Source organism: Trachypithecus francoisi, unplaced genomic scaffold (assembly GCF_009764315.1).
Source record: "Trachypithecus francoisi isolate TF-2019V2 unplaced genomic scaffold, Tfra_2.0 Lachesis_group1, whole genome shotgun sequence".
In the NCBI taxonomy this organism is placed as follows: Eukaryota; Metazoa; Chordata; class Mammalia; order Primates; family Cercopithecidae; genus Trachypithecus; species Trachypithecus francoisi.
In genome coordinates, this window is record NW_022681454.1 from 64,723,227 (window position 1) to 64,744,355 (window position 21,129).

At 38.2% G+C, this 21,129-nt stretch overlaps 1 protein-coding gene across 1 annotated transcript; it reads right to left on the bottom strand.

The window, feature by feature from the left end:
- Nucleotides 1-1,705: 1,705 nt before the first annotated feature.
- Nucleotides 1,706-18,936, bottom strand: LOC117086375 (ferritin light chain-like). Its single transcript, XM_033215992.1, has 3 exons — nt 17,737-18,936; nt 14,998-15,121; nt 1,706-1,870 (listed from the first exon to the last, which is right to left on the bottom strand). Exon 1 carries the CDS (start codon nt 18,920-18,922, stop codon nt 18,215-18,217), a length of 708 nt encoding a protein of 235 aa, XP_033071883.1. The 5' UTR covers nt 18,923-18,936; the 3' UTR covers nt 1,706-1,870; nt 14,998-15,121; nt 17,737-18,214.
- Nucleotides 18,937-21,129: the final 2,193 nt, after the last annotated feature.

A 21,129-nucleotide genomic window follows, 5' to 3' on the forward strand; every position in this document is an offset into this window, starting at 1 on the left:
GATTCCACAATCTGCAGTTTAATCACCTTGGGTGATTCTGATTAAGGTCACTCTCCAATTGCACTTGAAAGAGTCTCAATACAGAAGTCAAAATCTCAACACCCTTGTGCAAGAGTAATTCTTGCTCCTACTTCTCTGTTGGCGTCAGGCAGAGTTTTCTAGGAAAACAGAACCAATAGAAGATACAGATATAGATACACACATATATACAAACATACACATACAGGTTTATTTTAAGGAATTCGTTCACACAACTGTGTGATTTGAAAGTCTGAAATCCATAGAACAAGCTGCCAGGCTGGAACTCAGGAAGGATTTTTATGTTATCATCTCAAGGCAGATTTTTTTCTTCTCCCAGAAACCTTCATTTTTGCTCTTAAGGTCTTCAACTGATTGGATGAGGTTCACCCACATTATCAAAGGTAACCTCCTTTACTTAAAGTCAATTGATTATAAATGTGATTACAGCAATGGAATACCTTCACAGCAACATCTAAAGTAGTGTTTGACCAAACATCTCAGCACCACAGCCTAGCCAAAGTTAACACATAAAATTAGCCATCATACTCTCCAATGTCACCTTTGAATGATTCATGACTCACAGTTTGCCATAACGAAATTGAATTGCTGGTCTTTCTTTAAGCATTGCATGTTGTTCCCTCTTCCTAGATGTCTTCCTATGCCATTTTGTCTAGAAAACTCCCACAGATCCTTATTTCAACTTAGATTGAGGCTCTCAATACCAACTTTTGCCTAAACAAGACATAGTGAAAATACCTGATAGATTCACCACGACATGCTTTTCTACAAAAGAGTTCTTTGAAAGAGAGTAATAAATAAGCTAATAAGATAGGTGGACAGTTCTCTAACACAGTACAGCACTTCATATTTGTGCATGTTCTTTGTATAAAATAAAGACATAATAAATAATATAGGATCATGATCATACTTTAAAAGATTAATATGGGCTTAGACATAAAGAACTTCTGAGACATCTCCCTTCCCTTCCACATCCCTCTGACCTGACAAGATCTTCACTTACTGATACTCTGTTTCTAATCCTTGATCATGGGAGGGAGCAAGGTGCCAAGTATGGATAACTTGTAACCAACCACTGTACTCCTAAATGTAACCTCATAACAGATTTAGAGGTTCAATCAAAAGCTTTAAGAGAAACTAGTTATTTATTTATTTATTTATTTATTTATTTATTTATTTGAGATGGAGTCTAGCTCTGTCGCCCAGGCTGGAGTACAGTGGCCAGATCTCAGCTCACTGCAAGCTCCGCCTCCCGGGTTTACGCCATTCTCCTGCCTCAGCCTCCGGAGTAGCTGGGACTACAGGTGCCCCGCCACCTCGCCCGGTTAGTAGAGACAAGGTTTCACCGTGTTAGCCAGGATAGTCTCGATCTCCTGACCTTGTGATCCACCTGTCTCGGCCTCCCAAAGTGCTGGGATTAAAGGCTTGAGCCACCGCGCCCGGCCGAGAAACTAATTATTTTTAATCTTTATCTCTTCCTCTCACTCTTCCTCCCTCCCTCCCACTCTCCCTTTCTCCTCCTTTTTAAAATGTCTTTTGTTACTATTGTGTCTAAATTGTAGAGTTTCTAGGGGCAAGCAGGAGACAAGAAATACAGATTTAAAATGACTGTGGTTTTTCTAGTAGAGCCTTCAGATTCCTATCATCCTTTATTTGCAGACCAGTCATGGCTTCCCGTACATCCGTGTCACTATGGATGATTGCCCTTCTTGTGTTTGGAGTGTTGGTAATCTTTGGAATAACTAATAGTCTCCTGGTTCATTTTCTGGCAGTAGGTTGGTAAATAATACAGTTTATTTATTTCATTTTATTGTAATCTTTATTTCAATATCTACAAAAGATAAAAAAATTTGAAACAGCGAATTATCTCCCTTTAAAATGGCACCAGGATCCACAAATTACAGAAATAAGCATTGTTAACATTTGTCAAACACTGTATTGCAGACATCTTTTTTACTATACACAGGTAAAAGAATGGACATTCATACACAGACGTGAATGCACAGATAGGAAGACTTTGGAAAACATAAGAAAAGTTAGAGTCATTTTTTAAAAATGCTATGTGTTAACTTTAGATATTATATCATTTATATCCTACTATGAAAGACAAGAAAATCATGTATTTGTACTTTTCATTTTCCTCCTACACTTCTCAGTAGTTTGTTAGCAATGTTATTCTTATTACATTGTGAACATTTGTAACACTCTGTTCTGGTCTGTAATAAATGTTACTACAGTTGTTTGGTTTCGAATATATATTTAGATGGAGCATATACTCACCATCAACTCTTCCTTCGTGGTATTGCTATGCTGGGTGTTGTTTTTCTTCCTCCATAGTTGGATATACTCATAAATAATCACATAGTTACTCAGAGTTTTTTTATGCAAACACAGGCCCTCCTTCACTATCCCTATTTTCCACTTCTCAGACACAACCACTTTCAACTCTCTGCTTCTTAATATTGCTGTATTCTAATTTTTCAATTGTTGGCATCATCTGTTCACTTTCTACTATGGAAGAATGAAGATTCTGTACCCATTCATACTCTGGCAACATAGCAGTCAATTTGGGATTTCCCTTTAGCAGCATTTACCTTCAACTACCTGTTGAGTCTGACACCCTAATACCTGAATTCCATATTTCTTTTTATTACTGTATTCACTCAGTTGTAGTGGACTATATGCTCCAGGAGCTTTCTGGGAAAGGGTTATGATGGGAAGTGTACATTTTTGACAACTTGTGTGCCTGAAAATGTCTTAAATCTACCCTTTACCTTAATTAATAATATCGAATTCTAAGTTGAAAGCAATTTTTCCTCTTCATTTTGATGCTGATGCTCTGTTGTCTTATTGCCTTCAAAGTTCCTGTCAAGAAGTCTGATTGTGTCTGGAATTGATGGGTTCTTGGTCTCGCTGACTTCAAGAAGCCGCGGATCCTCACGGTGAGTGTTACAGTTCTTAAAGAAGGTATGTCTGGAGTTTGTTCCTTCAGATATTCAGATGTGTCTGGAACTTCTTCCTTCTGGTGGGTTCGTGGTCTCGCTGACAGTGAAGCTGCAGACCTTCGCAGTGAGTGTTACAGCTCATAAAGGTGGCCTGGACCCAAAGAGTGAGTGGCAGCAAGATTTATTGTAAAGAGCAAAAGAACAAAGCTTCCACAGTGGGGAAGGGGTCCGGCAGGTTGCCGCTGGCTCAGGCAGCCAGCTTTTATTCCCTTATCTGACCCCTCCCACATCCTACTGTTTGGTCCATTTTACAGAGAGCTGATTTGTCCATTTTACAGAGAGCTGATTGGTCCATTTTGACAGGGTGCTGATTGGTGCGTTTACAATCCCTGAGCTAGACACAGAGTGCTGATTGGTGCGTTTACAATCATCTAGCTAGACATAAAAGTTCTCCAAGTCCCCACTAGATTAGCCAGACACAGAGCACTGATTGGTGCATCTATAAACCTTGAGCTAGACACAGAGTGCTGATTGGTGTGTTTACAAACCTTGAACTAGACACAGAGAGTGCTGATTGGTGCATTTACAATCCCCTAGCTAGACATAAAAGTTCTTCAAGTTCCCCACCCCCCGCCCCCCGCCCCCCTTCCTCTTCCCCATTCAGGAGCCCAGTTGGCTTCCCCTAGTGGATCCCGCACCAGGGCCTCCAGTGGAGCTGTCCACCAGTCCCGCTCCACACCTGCAGTCCTCAGTCCTTGGGTGGTCGATGGGACTGGGGCCATGCAGCAGGGGGCGGTGCCTGTCGGGGAGGCTTGGGCAGCAGGGGAGCCCACTGTGGGGGAGCTCGGGCATAGTGGGCTGCAGGTCCTAAACCCTGTCCCGCAGGGAAGTGGCTGAGGCCCAGCAAGAATTTGAGTACAGTGTGGGCAGGCCGACAGTGCTGGGGGACCTGGCGCCCTCTTCACAGCTGCTGGCCCAGGTGCTAAGTCTCTGACTGCTCGGGGTTGGCAGTGCCGGCTGGCCACTCCGAGTGTGGGGCACGTTGAGCCCATGCCCACCTGGAGCTCACGCTGGCCTGCAAGTGCCATGTGCAGCTCCGGTTCCCACCTGCACCTCTCCCCTAACACCACCCCGCAAACAGAGGGAGCCGGCTCCCGCCTCAGTCAGCCCAGGGAGGTGCTCCCACAGTGCAGCAATGGGGTGAAGGGCTCCTCAAGCGCAGCCAGAGAGGACACCGAGGCTGAGGTGGCACTGAGAGTGAGCGAGGGCTGCTAGCACCTTGTCGTCTGTCATGCTGACATTTTGATTCTAGAATTTTTGAGGGAAACCTCTTCTACCCCTGTCCATCATGTTCTGAAACCTCATTGGATTTTTATTCTTTGTCCACAGTATTTTGAAATTTCATGGTAATGTGACAGAGTGGAGATCTTATTTTCATCTATTGTGCTGACATTTAGTGGGCTATGACAATCTGAAAATTCATTATACTTCAATTCCTGGAAATTTTCTTGGATTACGTCTTTGTTGATTTCCTGTCCTTCATACTCTGTTTCTGAAGCTCCTGTTATTTTGACAGTGAGACTCCTAAATATGACATCTACTTTTTTTAAATCTTTTCCTTTATATTTTTCATTTCTTCATCTTTTTTAAAAAAAATTACTTTCTTGGCTGGGTGCGGTGGCTCATGCCTGTAATCCCAGCACTTTTGGAGGTCAAGGGGGGCGGATCACAAGGTCAGGAGATTGAAACTATCCTGGCCAACATGATGAGACCCCATCTCTACTAAAAATACAAAAATTAGCTGGGCATGGTGGTGTGTGCCTGTAGTCCCAGCTACTTGGGAGGCTGAGGCAGGAGAGTCACTTGAACCCAGGAGGCGGAGGTTCCAGTGAGCTAAGATCGCACTGCTGCACTCCAGACTGGCAACAGAGTGAGACTCAGTCTCAAAAAAAAAAAAAAAAAAAAAAAAAAAATCACTTTCTTGATTTTCTCAAGTTTACTTTGTAAACTTTCTATTTATTTCTTATTTCTGTTATGATATATTTAAATTCTGAGATACTTTTCTAATTATCTAAATGTTCCTTTATATAACATCTTGATCTTATTTCTTACAAACACTTTCTCTGAGAATAATAATGTTTAAATTATTTTTTTGCCTGAATAGTCTTTTTCTTTCAAAGTTTTCTTTGGTTATTTCAGTCATATTTCCTATTACATACTTTTCTCAAATATATATTGATCCTTTGGTGTCTGCAAATTTTCAAAATTGGGGATCAAAGACCTGACTGAAGGAAGTGCCTATTGGTGATGGTTTTTATTACAGATGTTCTATCTGGTCAGATTTTTTTGTTGAGAGAACCTAAATTACCAGTATATTTAAGTATTTTCTTTTGGATTGGTCAGAATTCTTAGATAGGGGAAAATTCCTCCCTTGTTCTGCATGCATATAATATTTGCTGCTATCTTTCTGTAGTCAAGTTGGGAAGAGTCCAGCGTAGATGTTTGGGTGTGGTGCACCTGACCTCAACTGTTTCAGTCTCCATGGTCTGAAAACCTTAGCAGTTGGGGAAGACACCGGGAGCTAGTTATTTCAATCAATTTTTCTGGTTTTAATTTCATTTCTTCTATTGCTACTTCCATGAGTGCCTGGTACCATTTAAGCTGCTCTTTTAAGACAGCACATGCCTTTACTTTTCCCACTACAATATAAGGTTTTAGGTTTCTTAGTCTGTTAGGCGAATTACCACTCACCTGCTTCCAGCTTTCATAATGCTGTTGTTGCCTCCTCTCCCATTATCATTGTCTTTGTGGGTTAACTTCTTTAAAACCCCAAACCACACACTTTTCCTACCATTTTAGTGGAATTTGGGGAAGAAGCATGTATAGATGCATTTATTAAATTTATCATTTTTAAGTGAATGTTCTTGATTCTTGAGTTTCTTATTATGACTAATCTCTAGTTGGTTATCAGTCTTCTTGAAGTCATTCCTTTAAGATTTTGAGCTGTTGAAATTCCTGAGATTTTACATGCATAACAATATATAAGCAAAAAACATTTTTAATATTATCTTTTCCTTAGAACTTTGTAAACTATTCTCACTGTATTTTTGTCAATTTAGTGTTGTCAAAGAAAAGATCCTGACCATTTCCTATTTGTAAATATAAATTAAATGAGTTTTTGTTGTTTTTTTTCTGCCAAATCATCACAAGATTATTTATGCTATAGATTCATCAAATCCAGTCAGTCTTAGTATTGTGTTCATCCTTTAATTTTTCTTTGAACAAATGGGCCCTTTAAAGCTACAGATTTAAACATCTTTGTTGAGTTCTTTTTTTCAGAGCTTCCAATTATGCATTTGTTGGACCTCCTTTTCCTTTCATGTTGTTTATTCCTTCAATAATTTTAGTTTCTCTTTTCAATTTTATTTTATTTGTTTTGCTCAAGCCTGTCCTCATGTTACAAGATATTAAAAAATCTATACCTGTTCTTCTCAATGTGGCTTTTATCTCTGATAGTCTTATTTTCCTCTTCCATTCCTTTACTAAATTCTGCAGCTTACTTGTCTTCTTCACCAAATGGTTGTACATTGTTTAGTTCTTCTGTATACTGCATCTTTGAGACTATTGGAATTAGCTGTTAACACATTTTTGTTCCCTTGGTAATTCCTCTTCTAGTTTTTAAAAATATTTTTTCTTCCTTTTGGCTTTTTTTCCTCCGAGATTTACAAAGTTCCCTACTGCATTATTTGTAACTATTATTTACTCTTTGGGGTTTGGGATAGATATTTTCTAAAGAATACTGTAAGAAGTGGGCCTAGAGGGTAGATTATAGGCTGAGGGAGTGTTTTCTTTCTTTTCAATCGACACATAGTAATTGTATGTATTTGTAAGGTTTAGCAGGATAGATATATGTATACGATATGTAATGATCAAGTCAGGGTAATTAGCGTATTCATTACCTCAAACATTATCTGTTTATTTTTGTTGGGAACATTTGAAATTTTTTCTTCCAGCTATTTGAAAATATATAATAAATTATTGTTAAATATAGCCATCCTACAATGCTTTAGAAGAAAAGAAATTATTCTTCTTACCTAACAGTAATTTTGTATCTGTTAACACACCTCTTCTTATTTGCCTTCTCCTACACTTTCCAGCTTCTGGTAACCACTATACTATTCTCTATATCTATGAGATCAAAGTTTTTAGCTTCTACATGTAAGTGTGAACACATAGTATTTATCTTTCTGTGCCTGCTTGGCTTATTTCATTTAAAGTACCCCATTCATGTTGCTGAAAATGACAGGATTTCATTTTTTTAAAATGACAGAATAGTATCTCATGATGTATTTATGCTACATTTTCTTTATCTATTCATCTGTTGATGGACACTTAGGGCTATTGTGAATAGTGCTGCAATAAACATGAGAGCAAAGATTTCTTTTGGATAAACTAATTTTCTTTTCTTTGGATATGTATATACTCAGTAGTAAGATTGCTAGACAATATGGTAGTTCTATTTCTAGCTTTTTGGGAAACTTCATACTGTTTTCCATAATGGCTGTATTAATTAAAAATCTCTACCAACGTTGTGTAAGAGCTCCCTTTTCTCCACATCCTTGCCAGCATTTGTTATTTTTCGTCTTTTTTTCATAGCCATTCTAACTGGAATAAGGTTATATTTCATTGTGGTTTTGATATGCATTTCCCTGATGGTTAATGATGTTGAGCATTTTATTTTATTTTATTTTATTTCATTTATTTATTTATTTATTTTTGAGACAGAGTTTTGCTCTTTCCCCCAGGCTGGAGTGAAGTGGCACGATCTTGGCTCACTGCAACCTCCGACCCCCAGATTCAAGTGATTCTCCTGCCTCAGCTTCCTGTGTAGCTGGGATTATAAGCACCCATCATCACGCCCGGCTAATTTTTGTATTCAGTAGAGACGGGGTTTCACCATGTTGGTCAGGTTGGTCTCAAACTCCTGACCTCAGGTAATCCACCTGCCTTGGCCTCCCAAAGTGTGAGGATCACAGGTGTGAGCCACCACACATGGTCAAGCATTTTAAAAAATAGACCTGACGTCCCTTTGTTTGTCTTGTTTTGAAAAATGTCTATTCAGATCAGCTGCCTATTTTTAATTGGATTTCTTTTTCTGTTGAGTTCCTCGTATATTCCAGATATTAAATATTAATCCCTTGTTGGATGAATAGTTTCCTTCTATTCTTCAGGTTGTGTGTTTACTCTATTGATAGTTTCCTTTGTTGTGCAGTTTTTTAGTTTGATATAATCCCATTCGTCTATTTTTGTTTTTAATTACCTGTGCTTTTGAAGTCTTATTAATAAAACATTTGCCCAGACTAGTGTCTTAGGGCATTTTTTCTATGTTTTCCTCCAGTAATTTTACAGTTCTGTGCCATACATTTAAGTCTGTAAGTCACCCTGATTTGATTTTTGTATATGATGTAAGAGAGGGGTCTAGTGTCATTCTTCTGTTTGTGAATATCCAGTTTCCCCAGCACCATTTATTGAAAAGATTGTCCTTTTGCCAATGTATGCTCTTGTTGCTTTTGTCAAAAATCAGATGACTGTAAATATATACCATACTATTTTTGTCACTGCAGCTTTGTTGAAGTATATGTTGTGTATGTTGAAGTCAGATAGTACAATGCCTCCAGCTTTGTTCTTTTTGCTCAGGATTTCTTTGGCTATTTGGGGTCTTTTGTGGTTCCATAACAATTTTAGGATTGTTTTTTCTATTTCTGTTGAAAAAGTCAATGGTTAAAAAAAGTCGTTGGTATTTTGGTAGGAGTTGCATTGAATCTGTAGATTGCTATGGGTAGTCATTTTAGCAATATTAATTATTCCATTCCATGAACATGTGATGTCTTTTAATTTTTTTGAGTGTCTTCTATTTCTTTCCTCAGAGTTTTGTAGTTGTCTTTATAGAGATCTTTCACTTCCTTGGTTAAATTCGTTTGTAGGTTCTCTTTTTCTGTAGCTATTGTAATTGGTATTGTTTTCTTGATTTCTTTTTCAACCAGTTTGTTATTGATGTGTAAAAAGTCTACTGATTTTTATATGTTGAATTTTAATCTTGAAACTTAGTTCATTCATTAGTTCTAAGAATGTTTTGGTTGTGTCTTTAGGTTTTTTTTTAAGTATAAGATTATGTCACCTGTCAACAGGGACAATTTAACTTTCTCCTTTCTAATTATGGATTTTTGTTTTCCCTTATTGCTCTGTCTCGGACTTCTAGGCTGAAGGAATCTGCAGTTTATATCTTCGTCTATTATCTCAAACATTCTTTTATCTCACTGTTGTTTTCTCTAACCCCAGGGTCCGTTTACTTTCATTTTTTAAGAGTTAAGAAGCTGGGATGGCCCTGAAGAAATCTCTCTAATTATGATATAATAATTTATGATGTCCCTTATTTCTTTTCCCCAGCTTACTTTCAGCAAGTTGCCTTAGCGGGAAGATTGGATCATATACAATAAAAATGTCACAATTGTATGATTTCACTTTTATTATTACTTTTGCCATTGTGCAGTGTTAAAATAGGCCTTTACAGAAATCTTCCTGTCTTTTTATAGGCTCTGAAGTCTTTTTTTTTGGTTTCTTTTTTTTATTTTAGGGATAGACTCTTGCTCTGTTGCCCAGGCTGGCATGAGCCACTGCGTCTGGCCAGCTCTCAAGTCTTAATACTCAATCATTGAGAACTTTTAGAAAAATGTACATCTAGCTTAATTTGTGAGATGTATCGCTGATGTACATAATCTCTCACGTCAGTGTGTATTTCACAGTTTGGAGCATGTTTGCTTCACATTTTAAAATTTGAAGTTGTAACTTATAGCTTCATTGTTTGTTTCCTTAGAATGGAGCCCACGGTTCTTATCTTTTGTTCTTTTTCTGGGCTTAGGGGTGTGAAAATGTAAAAGTGACTTTGCTCTATCGTCTTTAGATAGAAGTCCTCTCATAATTTTTGCTTAAACCTTGATATTGCATCCAGAGCACTCAGGAAAAAAATGTATATGTGTATGTGTGTGTTTTAGGTTTTCTTTCCAGAATACGTTTTAATATAATTAAATATGCCTAATTATAGGTTGTAAATAGTTAAGTTATGGAAAAGTTGTAGAATGATTTCCTTTCTTTTCTGCTCTATTATCCATCTTTCTCAATTCATACTGGCATTTAAACTACTTACTTAGATGGAAATGTTAATCATATGGCACAAGTATGCCTTGTAGACATTCCATTCCTAGAAGTTATTTTCATCTCATTAGGTATCAACTGAGCAGAATGACTGTATTCACAGTGACCTCAGTATAGTTAGTGAGCAATCTCTGTGTCCCGTTAAGACTGCTACACAGAATTAAATCAGTAACAGGATATTCAAACGTTGATTTTCTTGTTCTAGGGTATGTTTTCTTTATCTTAGTTGCCATAGACATTAAATATTCAATTTATTCACTCTCTCTAGAAAAGAGCTCCATTCAATTGTAATCAAACCAATCCATATCCTTCCAATCTATAAATTACATTAATTTAATCTTGTATTAATTAAGGAATATTCATGGCTGTTGAACATTGTAATAGGTAGAAATAATTAGGAATCCAAATAACTGAATGATGCATTGTGAAAATTGAATTATGAGAGAGAAGTTGCATAGTTTCAAGGTCTAGTTTTTGTTTGCTACTTATAAAAAAAACTTAGTAAACTACTGTTGTAAAGTTTTATCAGTTTATCTCTATAGTAAAAGATCTATGACCCACAGAAAAGCTAACTGAAATTAACAATGTTCCTTCATAAATCACTTATAATCAACCCATTTTCAGCATTTTGTTGAGAGCTTTCTGACTTCTTTTTCCATCAACTTTATTATAAAATATTTTCACATTTATATTGTCTCCTTTTCTGCATTCACACAGAACTTGCAATTGAAAAATAAACTTTGCTATTTAATTATATCATATTAATACCACATGTAATGGTTTCATTCATATCATCTCTTCCACAAGATGATCTTCAAAGGCAACAATCATATTGCAAAATAATATTAATATTTATTTAGTTCTTATTATATGCTAGGCACTCTTATGCGGTATCTAGCATATTCTTAAATGTTGAATATGTATCACTTTGGAGATAACATCTATCATATGTCAAGTAGCTTAGTATCTATGACATTTTAGGAAGGAAATGTAATAGCTTAAGTATGGGCTTTGGAGTCAGACAAATTGAGTTTTCATCCTTGGCTCTTCTTAGTGGCTATATAATTTTGGATAAATTACTTAGTCTCTCTGAGACTATACTTCTCCTGAAAGATTAATATATTTCATAAAGTTTTTCTAAAGTATCTTCACATAGTAGATGCTTACGTGGTAACTATTTTTATTCATAATCTGGCAGTTGATTATTATAGATGGAAATCTCTTTATAGTATGTATTCCTGTCTCAACCAATATTTTATTCTGTTTATTTACTTCGTATCTTCATCTGCTATCTCAAACATTCTCATATCTGTGTTTATGATTGATATATGTATCAGACAAAAATTATATATATAATTTATATATACTGTATATTTATATGTAATTTATATTTATATTACATAATATAAATATATAGTATATATTTTATGTATATTATAAATTTGCCATTTAATAGCCCTAGAATCTTTGGCAAGTTACTGTATCACTTTGAGTCTGTTCCTGACCTCGGGTGATCTGCCCGCCTTGGCCTCCCAAAGTGTTGGGATTACAGGCAGGAGCCACCATGCCTGGCCTCCCTTTTTTTAGATTTGTGTAACTGCTTGTCCTCCATATTGAATAATACAGTTGCATACATACTGTCACCAAGCAAATATAAGAGGATGGATGGTCCTGTGCTTAATCTAAAGGTACTCCACAAACCCATAAAAGAGCAGAAGAAACCAAGCTATGAAAGATCAGACAATGAGGAAGAAATTGCTGTTTTCAGCAACATATGAAAACTTTATGTTGTTTCCAGTCCTGATAACAACAGCGTGACAGCACATATATGACTGGTATTCAAGGGTCCCAGATCAATGAAAGAAAACACAGCAAAAAGAATTGAAAGTATCTTCCATCAGATGCTGAAGAACCATTCAGGATCCTTGACTACAGATCTGAATTCTCTGAGGCTTATGGGTAAGCTCATGATGGGAGTGGTGTTACTTTCATCATTTTATCCCTAGCATATATCACAAATATCAGACACAAAACTGACCTTCAATATTTTTTAATGAACATCATTGTTTTACATCAGAGCAATTATTTGTCTTCTTCACTATTAAAAACACAATCAAATCACAATATCACCAAATCTTTGTTTGATTCAGGGGTGAGGGAAGGCTGCTTTTCATTCAAAAGCAGATATTAATACTCTAAACAGTCCTTATAAGTACTGATGTGTCTTGCTAATCTTTTACAAAATCTCCCATAACTTTCAAAAGCAGCATTGGATCCACCACTATAAGACAGGTCACTTTTTAAAAGTTATTTTTTGTATACTGACAGGATTTAGGTTCACTTGCAGGGAATTCCTCTTCTAAGAAAAGACACTCACAGTTTTCCACTTTAGATGATGTGGAATACAATTCTAATTAAATAAGAAAGAAGTCTCTCCCATGCAGAGCCATGAAGATGGTACCTGCATATCATACATTCATGTATAGTAAAAGAACAGCCAGTGTTCTCTCCTTTGTATTAACACTTTATTTTAAAATTGCAAATTAGGCTGGGCGCGGTGGCTCAAGCCTGTAATCCCAGCACTTTGGGAGGCCGAGATGGGCGGATCACGAGGTCAGGAGATCGAGACTATCCTGGCTAACCCGGTGAAACCCCATCTCTACTAAAAAATACAAAAAAAAAAAAAAAAAAACTAGCCGGGGGAGGTGGTGGGCGCCTGTAGTCCCAGCTACTCGGGGGGCTGAGGCAGGAGAATGGCTAAACCCGGGAGGCGGAGCTTGCAGTGAGCGAGATCCGGCCACTGCACTCCAGCCTGGGTGAAAGAGCAAGACTCTGTCTCAAAAAAAAAAAAAAAAAAAGAATTGCAAATTATTTATGGACCCTTCTGCCCTGTTGTACCTATCATCTTAATCCATTCCCCTAAGGTCAGTGGTGCTAGGTTTTAAATTTACTATGTTTTTTTGTTCTATTTCAGAAATCAGTAAGGTCAATGCTGAGGAAATTATCAACAACATAAGTTCAGATACTTTTTAATTAAATTTTTGAGGTGATCTAAAGCATAGCAGTCATGATTTGTTACTGTTGGTTAGGAACAGTTCTAAGTGTTTCACACATACAGTAATTAATTTAATCTTTGTAACCATCCTACAGATGGGGATGATTATGATTCCATTTTTGAGACGGGGAAACTGAAGCACAAAGAAGTGAAATAATTGCCCAAATTCATCCATCTTGTAAACGATGAGGCCAGAATTCAAACTCAGGGAGTCTGATTGCAGAGCATGAACTTAACTACAACTTTATCTGCTTTCCACAGCTCACACATTCTCCAAGTGCTGGTGTCTTGAAGACAGTGTGCTGGTATGCAAGCAATCCACTGGCTGCTAATGATTCCTGTACAGATTACACTGTAGCTATAAGCACAAGATATTGTTAGATATAACCATACAAAGCCAACTCAGCTCACACTCTCTGCTTTGTAATCAAATGTTATTCTTAATGAAACAAAATTGACTTTTTCTGACAGGCTGTGTGAGATACGCAAGGATGTCACCTACATTTGTTAGAGTCAGGGTAGGTTCCACTGCTCAGGAAGGAGAATGGCCATAGCAAGCATGTCTTAAAATGAATGGGCAACACTACTGTAGGGCATCATTGATCAGTGAAAGGTACTTGGTGACTGTGGCTCACTGTTTTAAAGTGTCAATTCATTATGTTGCCCAAGGCGACAGAAACCAAAGGCTTTGGAGGAAGTTCCAGTTTGTACCAGTTATCCCTGTTTAAATATTAGCAGCACTCCCTTTCATTCTCAAAAGTGTCCTGGTTTGGAAGAAAAATTATATGGCAAGCCTATCTAAGACTTTCCTACCTTTTCAGTAAAAATGGGAAGAGTCATTCATTCTTGACAGTGCATTCTTTTTTCACATGATACTTACCTCTCATCACTTTATAATACAGACATCCTAAACTACTTGTAGTTGCTGAAACACATTCTGTTTCGTATGTACCTTCCTCTCCACACAAGACTGCCCCCATCTGCTCGTCTTTTAGGCAAATACGACTTAGTCCCATAGTCTTATCCAAAATACTATTTTCCCTAGGAAATCTTCCATTCCTTTAAGAATACAGATTTAAGTCTTACTATTTTGTAGTCCCACTAATTATATACACCACTATTTAACCTATTATAACTGCTAGTGTTTGCACCTACCTTTCACTAGATTTAAACTTTTTGATGGCATGGCCACTTATTTTTATTCTATTCCCCCATTGACTTACACAGTGTATGGTGTACGAACTCAAGATTTTTAAAAATGAGTTAAAAATCAATTATAAATTGCTAATGGACTATAGATCAAGGAAGTATTCATGCCAAGAAGAGTACAGTAGATACAGAATGTATTTCTATTATCTTGAAATAAATACAAAATATATGATTTTTATTTCTTTAGGATAAAAAATCCAAAAAACTATACTGTCAGCTTTGGCACGAAAGTAACTCTACCCTATATGCAACATGATGCTCAACAAATTATTATTCATGAAGACTACATCCAGGATGAATATCATGATGATATTGCACTTATATTGCTCACTAAAAAGGTTTTATTTAAGAATGATGTACATCGAGTTTTTCTTCCTGAAGCCACACAGATTTTTCCACCTGGTGAAGGAATTGTTGTTACAGGATGGGGAAGACTTTCTTTTAACGGTAAGATCAGGGAAAACATAACATACTATATAAGGTACAAAAGCAACAGGAAAATAGTAATCTAGGTGTAGAGTTAAAGGCATCATTTACCTCCAGATGTTGAGTACTCTCAGACAATCTCTTAGGGAATGGTGCATATGGAGTTATGGCTTTGCAAACTGCCTGGGTTTCAAACATTCCAAGGAAACCAATTTGGTTGTAGAACCTCCCTAACCTGGAAAAGCCAATTGAGAAAGCTCTGGTCCAAAGATGTAGAAAGAGAGATAAAGAGAGACAGGCAACATTAGAAAGATATTTCAAATTATAATTTGAACATTTCTTTTTTATCAGTTTGAGTGAGGAAAGTGAGTGGGCTTTTTCATTCTAGAAGTATGTGACAGTCAAATATGAGTCTTATGTACAGAGGATAAAGCAAGGTCATCCAGTTCTTTCAGCTTGTTTGCCGATATTTAATTCCTTTAGGTAAATATCCAGTGTTCCTTCAGAAAGCATCTGTGAAGATTATTGATACAAACACTTGTAATGCTAAAGAAGCCTATCACGGTATGGTGCAGGATACAATGCTATGTGCTGGGTGCATGGAAGGAAATACTGATGCCTGCCAGGTAATTCTGGCCATTATTTACATTGACCAGTAGTATATAAATAATTGCTCTTACTTTATGAAAATCATCAATATGGAGACAATTCTATACTTCAATTAATTTGCACTTTTCTGGCCGGGCGCGGTGGCTCAAGCCTGTAATCCCAGCACTTTGGGAGGCTGAGACGGGCGGATCATGAGGTTAGGAGATCGAGACCATCCTGGCGAACAAGGTGAAACCCCGTCTCTACTAAAAAAAAAAAAAATACAAAAAACTAGCCAGGCGAGGTGGCGGGCACCTGTAGTCCCAGCTACTCGGGAGGCTGCGGCAGGAGAATGGCGTAAATCCGGGAGGCGGAACTTGCAGTGAGCTGAGATCCGGCCACTGCACTCCAGCCTGGGCGACAGAGCCAGACTCCGTCTCAAAACAAAACAAAACAAAACAAAACAAAACAAAACAAAAAAAAGCAAAAAAAATTTGCACTTTTCCAATCCTCTCAAAGTTCCTCTCAGCTTTGGCACTAAAGTAATTCTTCCTTACATGCAACGTATGTTTTTAAGTGTTTAACAAACATTCCATGCTGGACTTATTCTGAGTCAAACACTGTTTTAAGTCCTCTACAAATGTTGATTCATTTAATCATCATTACACTCTTATGATGTAGATAATACCAGTATTCTCATTTTATGATGAGGAAATAGAGGCAGGTAAATTTTAGTAATTTGCACATCATAGCTGACATACAAACCTAGGCTGTCTAGCACCACAGTCCAGATTCTTAGCTACATTTCAATAAATAATCAGTCTCAGAATTTTTTCAATTACTTTCAGCCCATTCTGAAATTCCTCTCACTTTCTTACCCCCTAATGGTTAGAGTTCTGGTATTTTTTCTCAGACATGAAGTCCTGTATTCCAAGCATATTCGTATGTCTCCCAAAGCTTTGTCATGGAATTAAAGCTTGTAACTTATTAAATCGTACCTTTGGTGAAGTGGCTCATGCCTGATATCCCAGCACTTTGGGAAGCCAAGGCAGGAGGACTGTTTGATATCAAGAGTTCAAGACCAGCCTGGGCATCACAGTGAGACCTCTTGTCTACAAAAAATGAAAAAATAGCTAGCTCAGTGTGGTGGCATGCCCATATTCCTAGCTATTCAGAAAGCTAGGTGGGAGGATTGCTTGAGCCCAGGAGTTCCAGGCTGCAGTGAGCTGTGATCATGCCACCGCACTCCAGGCTGGGAGACAGAGTGAGATCCTGTCTCTAAAATATAAATAAATTTAAAAAATAAATCACACTTTTCAGTTTCAGGTAAACTCCACAGTCCTAGGCAAGGTATTCTGGTCAGTCACAGTAGAAGTTAATGGTGACACAGGGATTTACACTGTGGGTAAAATGCTAATGACTTATAAACTTTATCTGGGGTTATCATTTAGTGTAAATAAAGTATCCGAAAGGAAATTCTCACAATGATACTTGAACAAATTCTCTTTGTTTTATTCAGGGTGACACTGGAGGACCACTAGTTCATCCTAATTCTCAAAATATTACCTTGTTGGAGTAGTGAGCTGGCGAAGGAATGAATGTGGTGCAATCAATAGTCTAGGGGTCTACACACGAGTGACCACCTAGCACAACTGGATTGCCTCTAAGACTGGTGTCTAACAGAAAATCATCTCCTAGCAACTATTGTAGGTTGTTTTTGCCTGTTACTCCTAAGCCTTACTTAACATACATTTTAAATTAGTGTGTACAATGGCTGTTTTGAAAGAACTGCCATCGCAAGGGAATATTTGTGGACTTCTAAGCCAACTCAATAAAACAAGACATCTCAGGTTTGGTCCAGAAAAACCTAAGCAAAGACAGTGTTCACATCAAAAACAGACTATTATAATATGAATTATTTTTCTGTTTCATTAACTCACATCATGGCTATCTCATCATAGCATAAACTCTTGGTTTTTGTCATTCAGACTTTCTAGAATTGTGAAAGTGTGTCCTTGTCCATGGCAAATTAATCACTGTAACCGGAATCAATAATTTACTCAGACTGGGTTGGAATATGCTATATCTGCCTTCATGTCATAGTTTTTGTGGAAGGTGTGTGGTTGTGATCTAAATCTAGTCTGAATGTAGGCACTGAGTTATACTCTTTTATTTGTATGAGGTCTTGATCAATTCTTGCAATCATTGTGAAAGAATTTCACCATCAGCAAAACCAGGCAAAACAGCACATTTTAGACTTACAGAGACCAGGCAGAGTAGTAGTTCTTCACTGTTGTTAAAAGTTTCTGTGGAAATTCTTTATTTGTAACATATTTTGAAAAGTCTCTATGCACCCTGAAAATGTGTGATATATTTTAATTAAAACAAATTTAAAAGCAAACTGTTCAATGACGGTTTTCTTTTTGGCTTTTGTTTGCTTTCTTGAGAATTCGTGGGTGGGTTTTCCTTTCTCTTTTTAACTTCTTTTTCCATAAAAAGAAGGGCTGCCTGTACTTGGACCATGGCTTGCGGGAGGGCACGGGGTGGTTAAAAAGTATCCTGAGGGCAGGCCTGGTGGCTCATGTTGTAATCCCAGCACTTTGGGAGGCCCAGGCAGGCAGATCACTTGAGGTCTGGAGTTTGGGACCAACCTGGCCAACATGCTGAAACCCCGTCTAATTAGCCGGGGTGGTGGCTCACGCCAGTAATCTCAGCTACTCGGGAGGCTGAGGCAGGAGAATCACTTGAACCGGGGAGGCGGAAGATGCAGTGAGGGAAGATCACCACTACACTCCAGGCAGGGAGACTCTTCCAAACAAAACAAAACAAAACCAGTATCTTGAGGCTGAAGGGAGCAGCTCCGGTGGACGCTGCCCCAGGTCTGACAGAGGAATGGGGCCGGCGGGCCTCTTGAAGGCCTCTGGGGGCCGCAGGCTCCTTTTTGCGCCAGAGGAAGAGGCCTGGCCAGTGCGGGTTGGGCCTCTCCAGCGCACTGAGTGAGTCTGGTCAGGTGGTTCCCCATTTTCCAGATGAGTTTCCGTTCGCTTCCTAGGAAGTCGTTCTCCAGGGAGCCACAGAGGTGAGGGTCTGCATGCTTTGCGCCCAGCGTGTGCAGATCCAGCAGGGCCTGGTTCAGGTTCATCCTCAGGGCCAACGCGGCTTGCAGGGCGCCCAAGCTGCTATCCTGTTCATCCCAGGACGGCTTCTGGGTGGCATCGCAGAGGGCTCCGCGGTGGTTTTGCGTCTTCCACAGACTCTGGGCGTCCTGTTGCTTCTTCTGGGCCAGCTCTCGGAAGAAGTGGCCCATGCCCTCTAGAGCCATGTCATCGCGGTGGAAATGGAGGAAGAGAGAGAGGTAGGTAAGGGACTCCCGCAGCTGCGGGTTGTCCAGGCTGCTGTCGGCGGCCTCCACTTCGGCACAGTAATTCTGGCTGATGTGGGAACTCATGGTTCTTTGGAAGGAGCTAAACAAACAGGCATACAAAAGAAAGGCTGAATCGGTCTTGGGCTGGGGGGTGATGGGAAGGCCAAGAAGATGGTTCTGGAAGCTGCAGAGGGGGAGGCGGTCTGGGGAGGAAGTTAAGGAGGGGTCAGAGGCTGGAGGCGGGAAAGAAGGGAGTTCAAAAAGGAGGTAAGCACGGTATGTCTGCAGGTGGGTTTTTTGTGTGACACAAATGTTAATTTCTGGCCATAGCCCCAGTCCCACACTCCCTAGAAGCTTGCCGAGAGCCCTGTTTTATGAACCACACAATCTCCACGCATTAAGTAACTACAGTCTGTAATACTCACTTTTAAAAAATTAAAATTTTTATTGGTATTTACTGAAAATTTGATTTAGTGTCTTTATAAGCCCTTATACAATATTTAAATTTTACTTGAGCGTCCATGACCTAGATTAGATATATGAGAAAATCTTTTACTAACTGAGTTTTCTTCTTCCAGAAAGTGTGGATTTTATACTATCTACTGATAACCATTTTGCATTTACCAAATATCTCAAATAAGTATATATGTAATAATAGTTGTCCTAAAATTTTATTAAATCACTTTTAAATGGCATTTTAGTTCCTTTATATTATACATAAACTCAGTTTCTTAAAACATTGAAATACCAAAGACCTTTTAAAGTAGTCTCAGCATATTAAATTTCAGTTATTAATGATATTGATATTTAATCCCCTTGCTGGTAATTAACATTACACATTGTATTCATTATCATCATCATAAATGAAACAGTAATGCTTAATGTTTACTGAATTCTTACTATGTAAGAATTCAGGCAGAATTCTAATGACTTTGTATGTATTATCCCCATTGATCCTTCTGTCTATTGCATGAGGAGTACTATTATTATTTTAACTTGATAGATGAATAAACAGATACCAAGAGGTTAACAACCTTGTCCAAGAATGCAGAACAACACCCACTTTACACAATCCTGCCTCTTAGTCATAGAAGTCCAGGATAAGGAAGTGATTTTTTTTATTTTTTTTTGAGACAGTCTGGCTCTGTCACCCAGCCTGGAGTGCAGTGAGGCTATCTCGGCTCACTGCAAGCTCCACCTCCTGGGTTCACGCCATTCTCCAGCCTCAGCCTCCCGAATAGCTGGGACTACAGGCGTCCACCACCAGGCCCGGCTAATTTTTTGTATTTTTTTTTTAGTAGAGACGGGGTTTCACCGTGTTAGCCAGGATGGTCTTGATCTCCTGACCTCGTGATCCACCTGTCTCGGCCTCCCAAAGTACTGGGATTACAGGCGTGAGCCACCGTGCCCAAAGCTGTTGACAATTCACATTTTTGTGGAGTTTTTGTTTGTTGGTGTTACGTGTTTGTGTGTTTGCTTGCTTACTTTTCCTGGAAAGGGTGAAAACTCCTTACAGCTTTGGGTAATACCTAACACAGTAAGAAGTCCACGCTGGGAAATGAAATCAGCATTACTTTCACAAAAGCATTTATATTTATAGGGTATTGTATATCTCTCATTTGAGCCTATATAAAAATGCCCTCTGAATCATGGTCTGGCAAATTTGGCTCTCATTCAGGTGGAGCCTGGATGCCGACTCATCTAGAAGGGGCAGAGGAGATTAAAGGATCTAGTCTTGGAGTAGGGGTAGGAGTAGAGATTATGGAAAGTGATACTAGTGACTGCTAAGATTCTAATTAATCTTGTAATTTTATATTTTTAAGCCTTCAGGTGCAACTTGAATACAAGTGTAGTTGTTCTATGTGAATCCATGCCAGAACTCTGTCTGGGAGTTGGAATCTTTTTTGCTCCCATCTGCCTCTGAGAGCCAGAGTTTATTAATGTGGAATAGCAATCTCCATTTTTTTGTTAAAAAATCATTTTTTTACAAATAAATATTTGTATACCTTAAAGTGAAAATAGCTCGATGGTACATAATTGATAAATTTTTAAGCTACAACTTAAACTGAATTCTGTATGTTACTGAATTAAAGTTTGTTAATGACAAAACTTTGCAATGAGAAGTAGCAGTGCAGATGCAGCTATTTTATGTATTAAAAATTTTATGAATTCTTTATTAAAGTTAAATACTGCCAATTAGTATTATGTCTACCATACACTATTCAAAACAAATGGATAATTCCTTGGATATTTTAAAATAATTTTAAACATACCACAAATAAAATGTTATA

Coding starts and splice junctions, on each gene's coding strand:
- LOC117086375 (XM_033215992.1), bottom strand. CDS start 18,922: ATGAGTTCCCACATCAGCCAGAATTACTGTGCCGAAGTGGAGGCCGCC.